Source organism: Synchiropus splendidus, chromosome 8 (genome assembly GCF_027744825.2).
Source record: "Synchiropus splendidus isolate RoL2022-P1 chromosome 8, RoL_Sspl_1.0, whole genome shotgun sequence".
NCBI lineage: Eukaryota > Metazoa > Chordata > Actinopteri > Syngnathiformes > Callionymidae > Synchiropus > Synchiropus splendidus.
In genome coordinates, this window is record NC_071341.1 from 11,216,019 (window position 1) to 11,234,713 (window position 18,695).

An 18,695-nucleotide genomic window follows, 5' to 3' on the forward strand; every position below is an offset into this window, starting at 1 on the left:
ATAAGCAGGAAAGGACACAAAACAAGGGTCAGTTTCCACTAAAGATACTTACAAAGATGCACTATATGAAACCATATGGTGCACTGTTGTAGCTCTCTGGTTCACAATTTAGTTCTTTGGGGGGTTTTAATCTTCTCAATGACAGATTTAAGGCGACTACTTCTGTAGAGTCAAGGCCAATGTCCTGAAGTCAATGAAGCAATAGCTGTGGAAAAAAGTCTAAAAGAAAGATTAATGTCCATCACTCATCACTCATACAAAAAAACATCATTTGGATACTGGTTGTGGCCTGAAGGCCTGGAGACAAGACAAAGCTGTGACTGACTTGCAGCTCACCTTCACCTCTTCACACCCTCCCCTCCGTCCTGTCTTTGGTTGAACACCCCAGGGCTCACCTGTTCCTTAGTAAATATTAACTGCTGACAGCAAATCTATCTCTATTTATCAGAGCGTGTGTGTGTGAGCTCTGCTCCCATTCAGACGCTCCATATATGGGATGGAAGGAGAAGCCAGTCGCAGCACTTCAGGCAGATACTCTGAACCAACGTGGCTCACTTTGATTAGAAATTCAACCTGTGCATTGGAGCAGAAATCTGCCAGCCTCAGCACTTTGGCTTTGTTTTCATTAAGATACACACACACACGCGCGCGCTCCACGGATGACACACACCTCTGTTGGTGACAAGCAAATTGTCCGAGCCAAACACAATCAGGACTTTACATAAAACTGGAAGAGTAATGTATGCAGGAGAAGTGTTTCCATCAGAGAACTGTCGAGGGAGAAAGAGATGAATGTATACACTGCAGTCAAAAAGTCTGTCAAGAGGCTGCAGTAAAAAAAAAAAAAAAAAAAAGGCTAGTCTGAGGGTTTTAACACATGGAATGTAGAGACCTCAACGTCGCTCCTGAATTGGGGTTTTGGGATTTGATATTCACTCTTCAACTCATGCCCTCTACAAGATTCAGGGGAGCTACAGGAAAATCCGTGCCACCTACAGAGACTGATAAACATTCACATAAACTGAACCTGGGGGCCATTCAAGTCTGGGACTTGATCTGTTTGTCACGTGCGACTCCTCTCGATGTATAGGACTGTAATGATAATGAGTTTGAAATGGCTTGGTGGACACATGGTACTGCCGCTGTCAGGGTAATAGTCTGGGCACCTTTGCTCACTTCGGAGAACAATGGTCATAATTCGATGTTGGATATCCCAGGGAGCGATGGGATGATGTGGCGGACAGGAAGGCAAGCATCTTGCCTCTGCACCACCATGTGATGAGACCCAGGGTGGAAGAAAAGACACACAACTCAGATGGATAGATTGAACATTCATGCCAATACTATAGTTTGATGCTTATATATGGAAATCTATGTTCATGTTGTATATGCAAGCAACAATCCAGGTCATGCTAACAGTTGCATAGTCACGAGCCTGGATGGTGCCTGCGACACTATTCATGTTTTGGTAACCGGACCCCGTTAAACTTGGCTGTGACGTCAGCCTTCGGAGGTAATGGAACGCAGAATAAAGCTGCAAACACAGGAAGTTGGCCATCAAAATAAAAGCGGATGCACAAGGCACACAGATTTCCTTTTTCTTTTTTTTATTATATTTTTATAGGCATTTGTGTTTTTTTGTATTTTTTTTTTTGTTATACTGTGTTTGTCTGAATGGTAGATATGGTGCACCAGTCCTTATTTAGCGTACTAAGGTCAGAAATTCTAGTTATTGACAGCGTTGTTTAGCAATAGCAGGTTACTTATTTGCCAGAGGAAGAAGAGACACACTGTTTCTCGACCACAAGCTGAGAAATATTGGTTAACACCGTGCACTGTCTGCGGCATGAGTCGAGATTCTTTTACTCACAAAACACCATTGTATATCAAAGGCAAAAATACACGGTTCCTCTCTCTGGAGATTTCAGCGCATTACAAATTGAATTTGATGTGAAAAGAAAACCGACTTCCTTGCCTGCTCTCAGTAGCGGAGCTGAGGTTGTGCGTCTGCGCTCCGGCTGTGATGCTAGCAGAAGCTCAGCAGCTGGTGTAAAGTGTCGCTTTGGTTCGAATAGTTGCGTATTTACTGTGGCTTTGATACATTCACAACACAAACTCACCTGGTGAAAACTGGACTTCATCCATACAGATCAACACATCTCTGTCTTGGCATGGATTTATTCTGCTCCTCCCGGTTATTTGAATATCATTTTACAATTTACTCCGTAATGATGATCGAAAGAAGGAAACGCAGGAGCCGGTGTGAATAGATAGCTCGTGTTTAACATTCAATGACTGACGGTCTGTTTTACAAATGTAAATCAATCTTTCTTTTCTGTCCACGAGGAGATGGATTACAATGTTGGCGAGGCTGGGAGCAGCTTGTGGTTTTTGCCAGCGCAGATAAGCTTTCCAGCCCCGGAGGTTGAACATTTGCAGTCATCAGACATCACCTGCCGTTCTCAGCGTAAAACAGACGACCCGCCTGTCTCCCCCACCAAGTTTCGCTCGCTCCGCCGCTCGTCTGTCTTGATCCGTCCAAAAAGTATTTCTAATATCCAGCCCCGGGCATGTTGGAGCACCACAGTCTCCGGTTGAGCTTACAGCAGCCTGAGGCCAGAATCCTGTTGGTGGGAGACTTATTATATTAACACTGTCTATGTTATCATGCATGTACAGGAGAGCGCTTCTCTGAGGCGAGGTGGGCCACAAAGCAGACTGTCAACGCATAACACAGGGATGTCACAGGGTCAAATAGACCTTTTTCAAGAAGTGAGTCACCGATAAGATGAAAGTTTAGGAAGGAACCGATGGGCTTCCTCAGATGAGTCAGCTAATACAAGGGTCCGTTTGTGGTTATACATTAATGATAATAACAAAATAAATGGACAACAAGACAGAATGGAACGGTGAACCACAGAAAATTAAAGTTTGTCTCTGGAGAGGCGTGTTCTCATGTAGGTTTAAGTGTTTTTAAGCCAGTTATTTTAGCAGCGCGGTTTTCAGAGAAATTCAGGAACAAGTGCATGACGGCTGCGATGAACTCTGCACAACACAAGCAGCAGATTTTACATTTCCTGTCTACCTCCGTGTCATTTCCACCCGACACAGTGACAAGCTTCTGCACCGCTGCACTTCTAAGATTACACTTCTTTCCATTTAACAGACAAGTTCAGCCCTGTAAGCTCGGATCTGCACACACAAGCACTCAGACAATATTAGAAAAAAAGAAAAGGTCATGCATTTTTTTCCATCTGAAGAAAAATTAAGATTTACAGCTTTACAGCGATGGTCAGATTATATTTGTAATCCTCAGTTTATTAACAACCTGCATTTGCTCCTGTATTCAAACAACCTCAAATGTGAGTTTTGTTAGCAGAAATAACTTCCTCTATTTCTATTCCTTCTTTTCTGTTAGCAGAAATAACCAATGTAAATAAATCACCCATGTAGTTTCTTTATACTGTGGAATTAAATGCACAGTGGAGGTAGGGCGATTACACGGTCAAAATGAATAATCTTAAAATATTTCTGGAGGATCTGGATTATCAGCCATCACCCTGCTTCTCCATTGAACACAAACTCGATGGCGACTTCGGGATACACCTCTCCTCCTTCACCGTCAGAGGTGTTCTGACTCTGACTGATGACGGCAAACACTGAACAATGTGCCAGTTCAAAATTTTGCATCTGCATTCTGTTGTCCTGGGCTGAGTAGTAGCTACCAAGCTAGCTGGTTCCAACAGGACATGACATCAGTTCCTGTGACTCAGCAAGGTGTTCTGAATATAGGTTTATAGATTTCTCGTGTGGAGATTGTAATGGATTGTTACTATATTTTTTTCTATCAATATAGAACAATATGAAAAAATACTACTACTATGAATACTACTACTACTACTACTACTAATAATAATAATAATAATATTAATAATAATAATAACAGTAATAACAATAATAATAATAATAATAGGTCTAAAGTTCTAACTATTTCAATGAAACCTCACATCATTTTTTTAAACAAAGACTGCGACCTACTGAGTGCTAAAGTTAGGGCAGTGTTTCATGAAACATCATCACTGCCTCCTTATCCACCTTATGATCGTCGAGGAGACTCATTTCCAATCAAGAAAGAAAAACTGTTGGGTGAATAGAAGTGACTTTAGATCAAGCTTTGCTTCTGGTATAAATGATTTTGGGCTTGACTTATGTTCCCGAAAATGATGTAACACAAACGCACTTCAGGCTGCAGCCAAAGTGATTCACTCTAACTCAATAATATTTGCCGTTCACCCGGTTGTTGTTGTGGAGACTCTGCTGGACGGCAACTATGCTGATAAAGAATTGAAGCCAAAGAGACTTTTGGGATTTGATTCAAAGGACAATCACTGTTGGTGTGAGCAAACACTACTGATGTCACTGTCACTAGTAAAGGGAGCAGGAGTGTAATGTATTTCTCTGCTTGTTGATTTCACTATGATCAATACTAGTAATACAAGTAATACAGTAATAAAGTGTCAGTTAGAGCAGTGATTCTTAACCATAGGGCCGGGGACCATGGTTGGGCCGCGAGCGCCTACTAGAGCGCCACTAAAAGTTTCTTTGTTTTACACCTTTGGGCCGTGAGGGCAGCGAGACGCTCATTTTCAATGCATTAGCCACGTATGGTGGCAGTAGTGTGTCACTGCATTGACTTGACAGCTGCAAATCTGTGATACTTAACAACTATGGAGGAGTTCTTGAAAAGAAAAAAATATGAAGAAAGTGATGCCGCACCAAACTGTTCATGAAAGTGCCTGTTGAAGCAGTTTTGAAAATTTATGAGAACATTTTATGGCGATGCTTTCATTTACACTTTACTTCTATCTTCTTTTGAGTTTTTATAAAATATTATTTTCTATTGTATGTTATTTAGACATGGTTTTATTATATTTATTTGATTCAGAATTTAATTCAGTTTTTCCAATTCTCTCAACAGTTTACATCAATTATCAATCATGCATCATCAGTTTTGTTTTTTCTTTTTTCCTTTAGTAAATTCAATGAACATGACTTGCAGCTGATTCTGCTGCTGGTAGACTTTTCTATGGCAAATATCTATCTTGTTTTGGTTTGTTTAAATTTTTTGGTTTTGGTTTGTTTACATCTAAGTAGATTAAATATGGTTATTGATCTGAAATCAAGAGTCATGTATCAGTTCTATTATCTATGAATGGGCCCCGGACCTATTTGTTCTGGGAAAAGGTTAAGAACCCGTGAGTTAGAGGAAGTGGATTTCCACTGAAACTTGTCCATTTGATTAAATAGACTTCTGTAGTGGCATCATTTAAAAAAAGATAAATAGAATAAATATTAAAAAATAATTTGAAAGTTATAGAGCGGAAGCAGATGATTTGCCGACAGAATATCGAAGGATGGAACCTGAAAGTAGATGTTCAAGGCATGAAAACAAATTCGGGACGAACCATTTCAGTGGCTGTGTCCACTCACTGTGCATATGCCGTAAATTCTACTACTGTAGAAGCTGCTGCTTTTTTCTTGCTACCTGAACCCTGCTGCTTATACAACGACATGGCTAATATGTGGATTTTTGGTGGCTAAAGAGTGTCATGCTGTCAAAATATTGAGCCTCGTAACAGCACATCTTGAGCGCTTTAAAGTGAATGAAAGATCTGAGGTCTTCATGATTCAAGCTCAGAACATTGCTGAGTTTGTTTGATGGGTCAGTCTCAGTGCTGGAACCTGTTTTCAAGACTTCAAGACATTTTTAAACCAAGAGCACCACTGACCTTTCTACGGCGCAGACAGCACCACTGCACCCAATATTAGCTTGTTAAAAACAGCACATATTCACACATTCAGTTCTGAACTTGTTAAAGGGTTTCTACCGACTTTATGAAAGACAATCTGATGATGGTCTCTCTCTCCCCAGCCTGAGGCCCTCCATCGATAAACACAGACGTTTACTGCTTCAGGATTTTCCATTTGTGGACGCATCTAATAAAAAGTCATTCAATTCATTTCACCTAATAGAACAAGGAAAATTGAATGTGAGTTTGGTGCTCAGTATGAGCTTCATGGTTTTTAATTTAACCGTGGAAAAAAAAAAGCAGATCATTACGGGAGTGCAGATCTATTTGTTGCAGTCTGAAGCTTGAAGGGTCAAAGGGCGTTTCAATGTTCCTGCTGACGCAGGAGGTTCAGAAATATAGCCATGCAATAATAAGCATGATCCTGCTGAGACCTCATTTTATTGTTTACTGTAAAGCGTTCTGTGCCTTAACAATTGCTCATTGATTCTGCCAAATGTTATTGATCTGCCTTCTCTCCCACGTTGACTATAGCATGCATTGTTATACCGATAACAAAATCAGAAGAGAAAAAGAAGAGTAGCAGCCACATATTTCTCCCTAATATGATTGTTATTTGCCCAGTCCAGGCCAGATCAATTGCACCAGGCCGGTGTTACAAGCCAGCGTCGCTGAATATTGATTGGGTCAAATCCCTTTCTTGTTTTAAGGTCGTAAAAAGCTTTGTGGACTTGCATCTCAATCCCAGCTGGCCTCCAGCATATTTCACTTGTTTAAAGCGCAGATTAGCATTTTCTAGCTGTTCAGCCGCCGCTGATGTCGGGGAATACTAACTTTCTGCATGAGAGCGTTTGTCTGGGACGTGAAGAATCGATTCATGCCATCGCCGAGGTCCCCTGGTCGTGTTGTTTCTGAGGTTGCTCCGAGTCGCGATACGTCAGGCTAAAGGTCAAAGCTTGTCACGAGGACGTCTCGAGCTTTTTTTTCCGTCAAGACATCTTTTATTTATTTCAAAAACCAGTCACTTGTGCTGCACTGTCTGCTGGGATCTTGTGTTTCACTCTTGCATCAGATGGAATCACACATTGACGCCTACTGTAGCAGAGTGAGCTAACAGCCTCACTTTCATATGAGCTGGTGTCTTTCACCAGCTGGGAATTACCCCCGCGGTGTTTCGGGAGCTTATTGAACTCAGACTCCGTCACGTGGCAACAATGTCATTTCTCACCAAAGTGATTATGTTCACAAAGACTTCGATCAATAGCTTCAATCTACGATCGAAGAGCAACCGCTGCTTTCTTTTGTTGCCATAATTTTCTTTTTTTTTTCCTTCTCTCTTTCTCTCTGGCCCTCGGTCATTTTTCTTACAATTAGTTATTGTTCCAACCATCATAAGAACAAGTGTGATGAGATCGATACGGAGCTTATTAAGAACAGAAACTGCGCAGTCGGATATCGCCGTCGTGTCTCGCCTACTGTTGTGCTGCTTTCAGTGCTCGTGTTGTTTCAATGCGGAATTACGGAGGTTATAGTGCAATTTTAGCGAAAATTTGACTGACGTGTGTAATACGCCAGGCACCTAGATAAGAACAGGAACTTGAGCGCGTGAGATAGCCAGGCGTCAGGATGGAGGAGTGTCATGCAGGCGAGTGGCCTGGCTGCAGGCGAGGCCATGGAGGAGTCTAGATAACCTGAGAAGGTGCCTGGAGTGTGGATTGACTGGCGGCATTGTGAGCCGAGGACCGGACAGCTGGGGTCATTCATGGTCAGCCTAGTGTCCCCATCCTGCAGAATGTGTTGGCTCTCTGGGAAGATAATGACCAGACGTCGCCCTCCACCCTTCTGCCATTATACTGTCAGACGCCCAAAGCTCCAGTCGCCTTTGCAGGTCATCTCCCACTCACCACCATAACTCTTCCTTCCACCCACCCGCCTGCTGCTGACTGATGCCAGCAAGGCTCTCTTCTTCCCGTGTTTTGTTGTGTTATGTTTTCACTACCTGCTGTAGGATGGATGTTTATGTAGCTTAGCATCCTGCATTATTATGTAGCTATGTGTCTAATTCACTTTGGCCGTGTTGTAAATGCACGTAAAGCACGTTCTTGCAAGAACACTGCCGGCTTGTATTTTAAGTTCACTTTCCAATGTCGGACTGGAGGTTGGGAGGAGAGTATCAGCTTTATTTTGCCTTTAAACGGCGTCGGTGCCACAACCAGTCCCATACTTGATGCTGTCAATATCACCCAACTGAAACCACAGTCATGGTTGGGTTACGACAGTCCCCCTATTTGAGAATGCCAGGGATGCGTGTGACCTCTGGGAACATACTTTTTTGCCATACTAGAATAAAGTGTCATTGTACATCCACTAGTGTTTTTTTTTTTGTTTTGTTTTTAGGCAAAGTGATGCACTTAAAGTCTTTTCTGTTACAGACAAAAATGTTAATAAAGTTTATTGTAAGTTTATCTATATTTTATTTTTCTTTTATTTAATGTTAGCAACATCAACAATGTTATGCAGAAGTGTACTTGTAACAGTGACAAATGATACTTTTTTAGAGGCGGATTGTTGGGGGGGCCTGAAACGTGTACTTCTTCCTGTCCGGGGGGTGCAACAGAAAATAAAATAATGCACATTATGCTTACTAACTGCCGTAATATCTGCTAGAATGACCAATTTGTTTCCCCAATAAAAATACCAGAAGGGGAAATGGTAACATACCCATTTGCAAAATGACACGTTAAGGCAATGAAGCGCCCCCTCATGGTCATTCTTGTGTCCTGGTGGAAACACCCAAGGTGCAGTCACTTTATCCACAGTGTGGCTGATAACACTCAGGTGTGCAACAGGGGCCAGAACACACACCCACATCCCTTCACCATTGCCCATGCACAACCCTAAGGGTCCCCCAAACTGTTCGTAGCTTACACACTCAACCATTGATACTAGTGATGGGCTTATGAGGCTTCATGAAACAGTGTCCACTGGATGGCACTCTGTGCTCTAAAACCTTTGAATTTGAACAAGCACTTCACATCCTTCTAAAACTGAGAGCGCCACCCGTTGAGCTGTGAAAATCAGAACACTGTTTCATGAAGCCTCATCAGCCCCTCACTCATTGATACCACTGTGAATGCCAAATGTAAGTGAGTGACACACAACTGCCTTTTGTCTCGGTATATCATCCGTCCAGTTGATCTGAACCGGCTCAACGACGACGTGAAACGCTACAGCTGTACGCCCCGTAACTATTCGGTGAACCTGCGCGAGGAGCTACGGGCCACAAACGCCGTGTTCTTCCCTCGATGTCTGCTGGTCAAGCGCTGCGGAGGCAACTGCGGCTGTGGGACTGACAACTGGAACAGTGGCTGCGTCTGTCAGGCTGCCAAGACGGCCGTCAAACTCCATGAGGTGAGTCCAACACAGTGCTGGGGCAGAGGCGGTAAATTCCTGGATCACTCTGGATGTGACTTTGCCCTGAGGACAAAATCATAAAACTTTATTTCGCTGAAATACAAGAGGGGATCCAGAAGGGAGTAAGTCAGATGAAAACACCAACTGGACCACAATCTTCTTTTGTTAAAAAAACCCAAATATTATTCTATATATACCATTATACATAACCAGATTTTAAATGTGGTATCTTGAAAAGAATCAGTCTCCCCATGTCTGGATGACTTGATCCGACCTGACACAGGCCACATCACCTGTCACTCACTGCTGCTGCTCCAACTATGACAATATGGTTGAAGCATATTGTCAGTGCTGCTGAGGGGACAGAGGCGAGAACGAAGGCAAGGATATCAATATGCCGATATTATTCAGTAGAACATGAGTTGGTGTTGCAGGGCTTGAGACCATTCTGTCTCATGACTAGACTCAAGACCACATTTTGAAGGTCCAGGTCTTGGAACTGACAGCATTTAGACTCAGTCTTGGCCATCCTGGACTAGGTGTCCATAATGTAAAAATGATTGTGTACCAGCTTAAAACTGCGCTAGAAAACGTGACATCACTTCTTAACATTTTCCCACTAGTCTCAGCCTCAGTCGCTCCAGTTCTCCCAGAGACCGGCTGTGGTGGGGGAGCTCCGGAAACAGTGTTTAAGTGGTTCACGCATTTGTAGTGATGGGTTCATGAGGCTTCATGAAACATGTCAAGCACATGGCGCTCTTCAAAAATCATGAGAGGCTACAGTGAAATGGTTGCTCTAATCCAAAGATTTTACAGCACAGAGTGCCATCTAGTGGACACTAAAAATAAGGACACCGTTTCATGAAGCTTCATATGTAGCTTATTTAAGGTTCAGAAGCACAGTTCTAGACAGGCCAAGGTTGGAATATACTGTACATGAATAAAAAGAAAAAAAAATGATTTTATGGGGCGTATTCTATACACATCATCGGTAAAACTTTGCGTTGCCTCCTGGTTTCTCCATGCTTCTTTCGTTTCAAATGCTTCCAACCTACTCTTTCCAAATCTTCCTCTGTCAATTGTTAGCCCTCAATATCTGTGTCTCCATAGGCTGTGATCATCCTTTCATCCTTCCCGATTCCCATTTTCAATCTATCCCCGTGCAATGGCCCATTCTTCTCCTCCATCTCATTTGTTCGTGTATAGCTTCATTATTGAAACGCGGTCCACAGGGCTGCTCTTCCAGCCACGTTCTTTCTGTCAAGTCTGACAATGGATTTTTTTTTTTTTTTTTTTTGACAAAGCAAGGATTTTGATGGTCCGGTGTGGACATCATGTTTTATATCTGCAGTTGCGTCATCAACCAGTTTTCCTGCATTTTTAATTCGATTTCCTTTTACAAACTGATCCTCTATAGTAACCTCAATTGTACAGTATATACTGAACATTTTTCACTCTGAGTGTTAGCATCACCAAATGTTTATGGACCTCCAAATACTGTGTCCAAGATTCATGTTAACCTTTCTTGTATGCTGACATGCGTCATTTGGTGACCTTCTCATAATGCACGGCAACAGTTCAAGTTCTTATGGCACTATAAGAGCAGAAACAGAAACCAGATTCCTGCTAAAAAAAAAGCCAGTCTCATATTGTTGGGACTTTGTTTGTTGACACTTCTGCGTTGGACCATTTGGGACCACATTAAAATATACAATCCATTATGTTGCCAATGAATGTCCATACATATCTATTTAAATTAGAGGCAGCTACTCGGTGACAAGTGCTTAGCCCCTCGATTAAGACGTCCGCCCTCCAAACGTCTTTGCTTTGCAGGATTTACAGTCCAACTTCCTCAAGGAGAGTCGTGTCAGAACAAAGTGGCAGAGGATATCGTGGCTTAGGTTTAGATTCTGGGCTGAATATGCTCGTTTGTCCTTAATCTGACTGAAAGACACTTTCTATAAATTGATGATATTTACTGTAGTGAAAGTCGGCGAAGCAATAAACACGAAGAAATACACATTTATTGTGACTAAATTTCGGGCTGAACTTTCTTTTCTGTCGTAGGCAAACCATGCCTCTTTTCCTGCCCACTAAATGGCACATTTGGTTTTGGACCGGACTTGTCCACTGGTCTACTTATGTCAAGTGACATCAGTGCTATGACAAATGCTCAAAAATATGTCTGCTTTTTTTGGTGAACTCAATGTAAAGAAGAATCCCAAACTGGATGGAAGTGAGTCTTAGATATTAGTGAGCATCTTAATTCTGGCTCTGATGTCTCAGGCTTTAGAAACAAAGGCTTGTGGAAACTGAAGAATGTGATCTGGGCAGTTTCTGGTTCTCATACTCGCAGAGTTCTCGTCCTTTTATCTGCAGTAATCTTTGTTTTGGCTTTTCCCACTTGAGGAGTAATTCCCACCAGACGAGTGATTCTCTTCCCTTCCACCGTTCTGCTGCTCTCTCTTTTTATTTCCTCCATTTGATCCCTGGAACCTTGACAATCGTAGACCACAACCTGGTCTTAAAATAAACTCAGAGAGGCGACGTGGTGCGATGTGATCAGGCTACTGTAACAGTCTAATCTACAGGAGTGAAACATGACTTGCCAGGTATGAAAAGTTTGATTCATCTGTCACATGATGTTCTATCTAGCAGTTTTGTCGGTGACCTGGATCACGAATCACTATTTTCTTCCATCATATCATATCTACAGTCATACATCGACTTTTTTTTTTTTTTTCAACGCACAAGCCGTCATTTTCAATGCTAAGAGCATCGCCGAGAAGAAGGAGATGATGTGCACAATGCAATATCCATGTTCAATATTTGGCTGTTTGAAGTCCACTTTTCTTGTTTTTGGCATCCTGGAATGCGTGAACACATTTCAATGCAGGACATCTGTCTGACTCAGCTACTTCTGTGAATTGATTATATTTCAATACGCCTTCAGAACAACTTTTGATGTTGAGCAAACCGATGTCAAATATGACTGAGTCTCTGGTCATTTTGAATATAAGGGTGAAGGTCTAGTCGTGCGGTGGGAGCGTACCGATTGAGTGAAGGATGTGAATGAATCCCTTCATTTTCCCACTGTTATGTTTGATCTTTGCGTTTGTTGGAACCATCTGTCAAACTGAGATGAAAAGGATTGAAGACAAACCCAGATGGATCGATGTCTGTTTTAGCCTCCTGAACAATTGATGCACATAATTCACACCGTGCAAGGTAGAGTGATGCTGTGGCGGGGAATACATTTGTCACTGCATTATGTACCATAAATCTCCATGTTTATGGGCCGTAGCTTGACAATATAATTGCAGATAACCAGTGTCATGTCGTTGACTTTCACCACTGAAGTACGTGAATGGACTGAAAGTGAGCCTGTCTGAGAGCATATTCCGGAGTCATCTTCAGACCTTCAGACAGACCGCAAAGGCAATAGAGTCATCTTCATAGTTCAGGCAAAGAAACTTGTGTTAAATGCAGTCATTGTCATGTATTTTCCCTCAAATCAGTCCAGGTTTTGGTCACATGCCGTTGTCCTGTTCCCTGCAGGTGCTCAAATACGCTCCAGGAACCAATCGGCAGCAGAGTCAACGGCGAGCGCGACTCTATTGGGCCATAGACGAGATCTTCCTCACACACCATGAGAAGTGTGAGTGTGCGTGTCCCGGACAGCCGCCTCGCTGACGGCCAAACTCACCGAGCATGAACTTTCAAAAGACTTAGTTGGATGTCTGACCGGCGTATTTTTTTATTACGTGTAAACTTCTATGGGTACATTGCTCTATTAAACCTAACAGTGTGTACAGTTACGACAAAAAGGACGTCGCTTTATCATCACCGCTGTGGTTGGTTAACAGTCGACACTATCATCAGACATACAATGCGTCTCACACCATAGAGCTTCACTTACCTCTATGGGATTTGAACTGGTGACCTACTACTTTGCCATATTCATAACTGGAGTAATCTCACCCGCCTCTTATGCAGTTCTGACCCACTCATTGTCACACCCCCTTCATAAGCCTGAGCCCGACTCTTCTTCTTTGACACAGACTTCTCTTACAGTATGAGGTTTGTCTTGAAAAGAATCACTGGGGTAAGAAGTGGTAAAACAGTTGGGACCGTCATGTCTGAAACCTGCCATGATGTCTGCTTTAGCAACACGGCGTCACATTCTGAGGGCTATTTCGTCCAATGGTGGAGGAGAATTCAGTATCACCCGACGCTTGAGGTGTTTCTATTGGATGAAATGCCTCCCTTAATGTGGCGTCTGGTGATGTTCAAAAAGTGTTGGGGTAGGATTAGGATGTGGGGCGGTACGTACACCACACGTAACCATGAGCTTGACTCGCGGTGCCACAGTTATTGACATGAAATAGATCCCGAGAGCGGAAGGAGCGACACTCCGTAGCTTAACCCTTACCCCGACTGCTATTTGTTTGCGTGTTGGACAGTGATGCAAGTGGGGCCAAGAAATGCCCCGGCAGCAGAAGACTTTGGTTCAGTTGAAGACCTAATGCTTCAGCACGCAACACAGAAGTCTGGCTTTCACGCTATAGGAGTGAGAGTGTGTTGGATTTGTAGAGAAAAAGACAAGAAGCATATACAGAGGAGGTGCTTGGGTTTTTATTGAGAGTGACTAGGTGGTGGTTGGTGGGTGTAGGGAAGAGGCTCAAGACAGGTGAAGGAGGAGGAGGCTGATGGGAACTGCCAGAAGACAAGGCTATTTTGTGTCGACATCTTTAAGAAGGGACATTTCTGGTTCCTGGTTCCTAAACAGGCAGGTCACCAGTCCACTATCTAATAATAAAATTCAAGCTGACTTCAAGTGACACTTTGCTACAGACAGGCAGTCGACTGGTGTATTTAATAGCAGGCAACACATCCTGTAGTTTGTGTTAAATCGGGAGTATTTCTGGAAACCTTGCCAGGATCATGCGAGGATGAGTGAGTGTGAACAGAAGGAGGAAAAGGAGAGCTGTAGGAGGAAGTGTAAACTAGAAACCACAACCCTCCGCTTCTCATTTGCACACCGCTTCCTGTTAGACACACATTCTTCCAGTCCCACGTACGCTCACTACTTCGCATGGAAATGTTCAGTTCATCTTTTCGCCCGGCCAGACACTGTTTTGCACAGTGGAAAAAAACAGCCGTCACTTTTGCCTGTCTGCCCATCCGTGCCACCGGCCGCTCCTTTTGTTTCCAAACTCACATCTCTTTGCTCCAGCACTTCAAAGCTGCCTTCTGCACTCTGCCTCCTTTTCCAAGCGTTCCTGGCATTCCACCCTCTAACTGCGTTCACGGTCGCGGTCCCTTTCTCCCGACAGCATAACAGGAAGGTGCGAGGCACTAAGGACGGACGTAGAGGAAGTTTTTAGGACATTCCAAGCCCCCCCGTTTTTTAAAAGCTGCCGATGTAATATGCGGCGGCTGAAAGATTCAGACATCATCTGTCTTTCCGCAGTCACAGCACTGAGATTCAGCCCATTTTCCTTGCAAAGAAGTCAGTATGCATGTGATGCCGCCGTCTGCCTGTGCATTAATGCTGCAGCTTTGAACGTGTGAACCACTGTAGGAAGGTGTGTGCGCTGCTAAAGTCCTCAGGAAGAGGCTCTTTTGTTCCAAAGGTGGAGGGTTACCAACATTCTGTGAGAGCTGGCAGCACACACCACCATGTGAGCGTTCGGCATGTGACCAAACTCGTGCGCAGGTATGGAGGATAAAGACCTGAGCCAGAATTAAGCGCTTATCGTCAAAAAAAGGAAAGAAAGGCAGAGTGGAGAGGAAGAAAACACCCCGTCGACTGTAGTCTTAACAGCCGTCACCTCATCATATTCTCGCTTACAGGCCGGATTTACACAGAAAATTGGATTTCACAGGCGACTTTTGTTCTAAAGACAGACGAGCAGATTAGCAGGACGTTGGGACGGTTCCTTGGTCACAGTGAAACCTGATCAAGTGTGTGCCGACGGCTCTTGGGTGCGCTCGGTGGCAAGTGCCAGTCATGGGTGTTACCGAACAGGTGCGAGACACAAAACACCGTCCTCATATTCCAAAAGATTTACCCCGAGTTTAGAGTCGCGCAGAGAGTTACGCTCACGTTATTCCGTGGTTACAGTGTCGGCTTTTTGGACTGTCAGATATGAATGTTCATTTGACGTGAGATCATGAGTCAGCGACAGCGTGATATAAACTAGAGATGAAGATACTGGCAGACAGGAAGTGGTAACGCTGTCCAACCATGGAGGATTGTGCTGTAACTTCAGGTCATTGACGGCTTACAACATAAATTGAAATTCATGAGATTATAATTCCAGCTATAAGAGGCTAGAATACCAGCCCAAAACCGCTTTCATATTTCCAAGAGTGTGTGTGTGTGTGTGTATCCTGTGGTATCCCTGTTATCAGCACATTCCACTGTAGCGTGATTTAAAATAGAATTCCTGTTTTTGAACAGTCACACATCTCTCTCTCTCTGTCTCTGCAAATGTACTCCACAAGTTCAAGTTATAAACATCAACTGCCATTCGGTCGTGTTCAGCGTTTCACTTTGTTTTTTATTTTCTTGAAACTTTTTCAAAAAGTGTGATTTGTTTTTTACGTATGTAATTTATTCTCTCTTTCAAGTATGTGGTCAGTTTTGATAAAAAGAACTTTGTGCACTAATTCAGCCTCTTGTGTGTTATTCTAATGAATCATGTGACTTTCTATTATGGTGGTAACTTAAAGAAAGACATGAGCATTGCAAAATGGGAAACAGACATATTTTAGACTTTGGTTGGAAACAATTTAATTTTCTAAAATAAATTAGAGCTGATTCATTCACTTTTGGTGGTGAACTGTTTGGATTACAGAACATGAAATATTTCCACATTGTTTTTCAATGGGCCAAACAGCACATGAGACCAGCTCTTGCGAAAACAGGCATTTCCATAGAACACACCATACAGTACATGTGAGTAAGGTGACATCATGAGGACTTCCAACAGTAGCTGGCCTCCTCTTCTTATCTCCTCCGGTCTTTTAGGGACGTGGTAGTGCAACCGCCACCTGTTGTCGGAATCAGCTCATTGCAGTCAGGATGAGATTATGTGGTATTCAGGTAAACAGTCAGTAAATGTAGCTAACGGGACACGTCTGCGTTATACACAATAACAAAGCGCGTCATGGGTCAGCTGATCGGACGGACCTTATGTTTTTTTGCGGCTTTTTTCGGGGCTGTTCGAGTTCTGGACTTTCGTCCAAAATCTGAAGCAAAAAAATCTCGAAATTTTTGTTCGATTTCCGGGACATTCGAAAAACAAAGTTATTACTGAATCAAATGATGGGCGCATACATACATTTAAACAACCAAATATTATTTTGTATCAGCTTGACAATGGCACAATAGCACAGTAGCGAAAAACATCAAACAAAAGCATCAGTTTCAGGGATTCCTCATGTTTGTTGTTGTTGTTATCATCCTAGCTGCCACGTGTCTTGTGCATCAGTGTGATCAGTGGATCAGGAACTCCTGCACTTACAAAGGTTCTCTGTTGTGTGGAGAGCAAACTGTTACATTAAATTAAAACAATTTTATTATTTTAACATGTTCTTTTTGTTGGAATTAATTAATCGTAATTAACTTGTTAAAGTTGGACCACTATTTCAAACATAAGGAGTTATTTATTTCATAAGTCAATACCAAGAACACCTCTAAGGTTGAATATTATTAATAATAATAGTCATAATAATGGAAAAGATCTCTTCAATTTACTGGAGAAATTTTGTGAAGGCGATGAGCATGGAGCCAAGGGAAAAAAGACGTCATGATGTTGACTGAAAAACTGGGAAGAGGAGGAGATACAGATGCCGCAGCAGAGACAGATGATGAGGGGGAGGCACAGGAGTGATCGTGAGGAAGACGAGTGAGAATGTGACCTTCGAGTGAAGCACATGGCGGCAACACACACAGAAAATACACTGCATTTCCCTGACTGAAGAAAAGAAATAGCCGCCCGATGAATATTGTGATCGATCGATGCGTCGATTCTAACAAGCTACCAACTGCAAAGCGAAATAAACAGACGCTAGTATTTCACTTTAACGCTGTCATCTTCGCAAACATGCCGATAAGCTATGCGTCGTGGCTACTTACGTTCATACAGGAGGGAGAAAACCCTCCTCCTCGGTCAAACTTAGCGTGGAGTAGCTTCAGCTGTCACTCAGTCAGACGGCAGCAAATGTGCTGAGGGCATAGCGCTACAGGTGACAGCCATCAAGCTTGAGACGAACATCTGGGGAAGGAGTTTGCCGATGCTACATGGCTCCATCTACCTCTATAATTCATGATATCACCGTAGACTGCAGAACAGAAGGCGTGAGGGAGCACAGCCCGCCTCTCCCTGAGTGGAGGTGGAGCGCAGGATTGTGAAGAACACTCAGGCAACTTCCTCCACCAAAATGGCACCGCAACACATCAGAGGGAGAAAATTGAGCTGGACGTTTTCCCTGGAAACTTCAGACCATTGGATGCATCTTGAGTGGTGACTCACTGGAGCACTGGCTGGAGGTGTCTGCAGGTGTCAAACCCAAAATTAGGAGTCAGCTCTTTTGTTTTAGCTTTACTAAAACTGCTTATTTATTAATGCGTTATTTTACTGAAGAACTCCCTCTGTCATGTTGTCAGGTTCAATATATTTGAATTTCATTAAGTTAATAAGTTTCAATAAATATGGTGAATTCATTTCGTAAAACGTTAAAAACATGAGTGAGACAACGTCTTAAACAAGGATGGTTTGAATACACGTGTAGAGTCGGTGCTCCTGTTTCTACCTAGATAATATATGGTGTATTTTCTTAGTTGTTGAACCTTGGGAAACTTTTGTCTTTGTGAGTATTTGGTTAAAAAAATGTTTGTGCATGCAAATGCAATGTGTTTGTTGAACACTGAATGTGTTATATTTGTACATTTGTAGTTACAATATACAAGAAACCTCCATAACGTACTCCATAATGTACGGAGTTTCTTTTCAAGTTCGCTGGCCACACAGTGGCTCAGTTTTTCATGAAAACATTCTCACTCCCCACGTGTCAAATAGTGACTTCTGTGAAGTGAACTTTTGTGTCCTATATTGACGCCATAGTCGGGTGTTAAAAAGGAGTCAAACGTTTCTCCTCTGCCATAATATTCCAGCACGTGCTTCGATTGGATGATGGCTGAATGCTGGATCTCTCTTAAACGCTCATCATTTTGCGCATCAGGAGTGAGATTGTGTTGGATGCTCCCTCTATATTCTTTGGAAGCGCCACCTTGTGTCAACATACCATGACTATTTATAGTTATTTTCGGTTCTCTTTGGGCCACTGGAGGTAATAATACTATAATTGTTGCCACCAATCTGCATCCGGTTTTCTTGCCGCCAACTTTCCGTCACACATCGACAAAGGAAAAAGTCGAGATCAGGTTTGAGAACCGTGGCT

The 18,695-nt window shown here is 42.8% G+C and overlaps 2 protein-coding genes across 2 annotated transcripts in view; one reads left to right on the forward strand and one right to left on the reverse strand.

Annotated features, from left to right (window-relative positions):
- pdgfd (platelet derived growth factor d) overlaps positions 1-16,017 on the forward strand; it is a 50,236-nt gene extending 34,219 nt beyond the window's left edge. The window contains exons 6-7 of the mRNA XM_053872158.1: positions 9,004-9,221; positions 12,783-16,017. Of these exons, the coding sequence (XP_053728133.1) occupies positions 9,004-9,221; positions 12,783-12,917 (353 nt within the window). The 3' untranslated portion in view covers positions 12,918-16,017. The remainder of the gene's footprint in view (positions 1-9,003; positions 9,222-12,782) is intronic.
- LOC128763394 (cytoplasmic dynein 2 heavy chain 1) overlaps positions 15,852-18,695 on the reverse strand; it is an 83,084-nt gene continuing 80,240 nt past the window's right edge. The window contains exon 97 of the mRNA XM_053872156.1: positions 15,852-17,788. Coding sequence (XP_053728131.1) covers positions 17,654-17,788 — 135 coding nt within the window. The 3' untranslated portion in view covers positions 15,852-17,653. The remainder of the gene's footprint in view (positions 17,789-18,695) is intronic.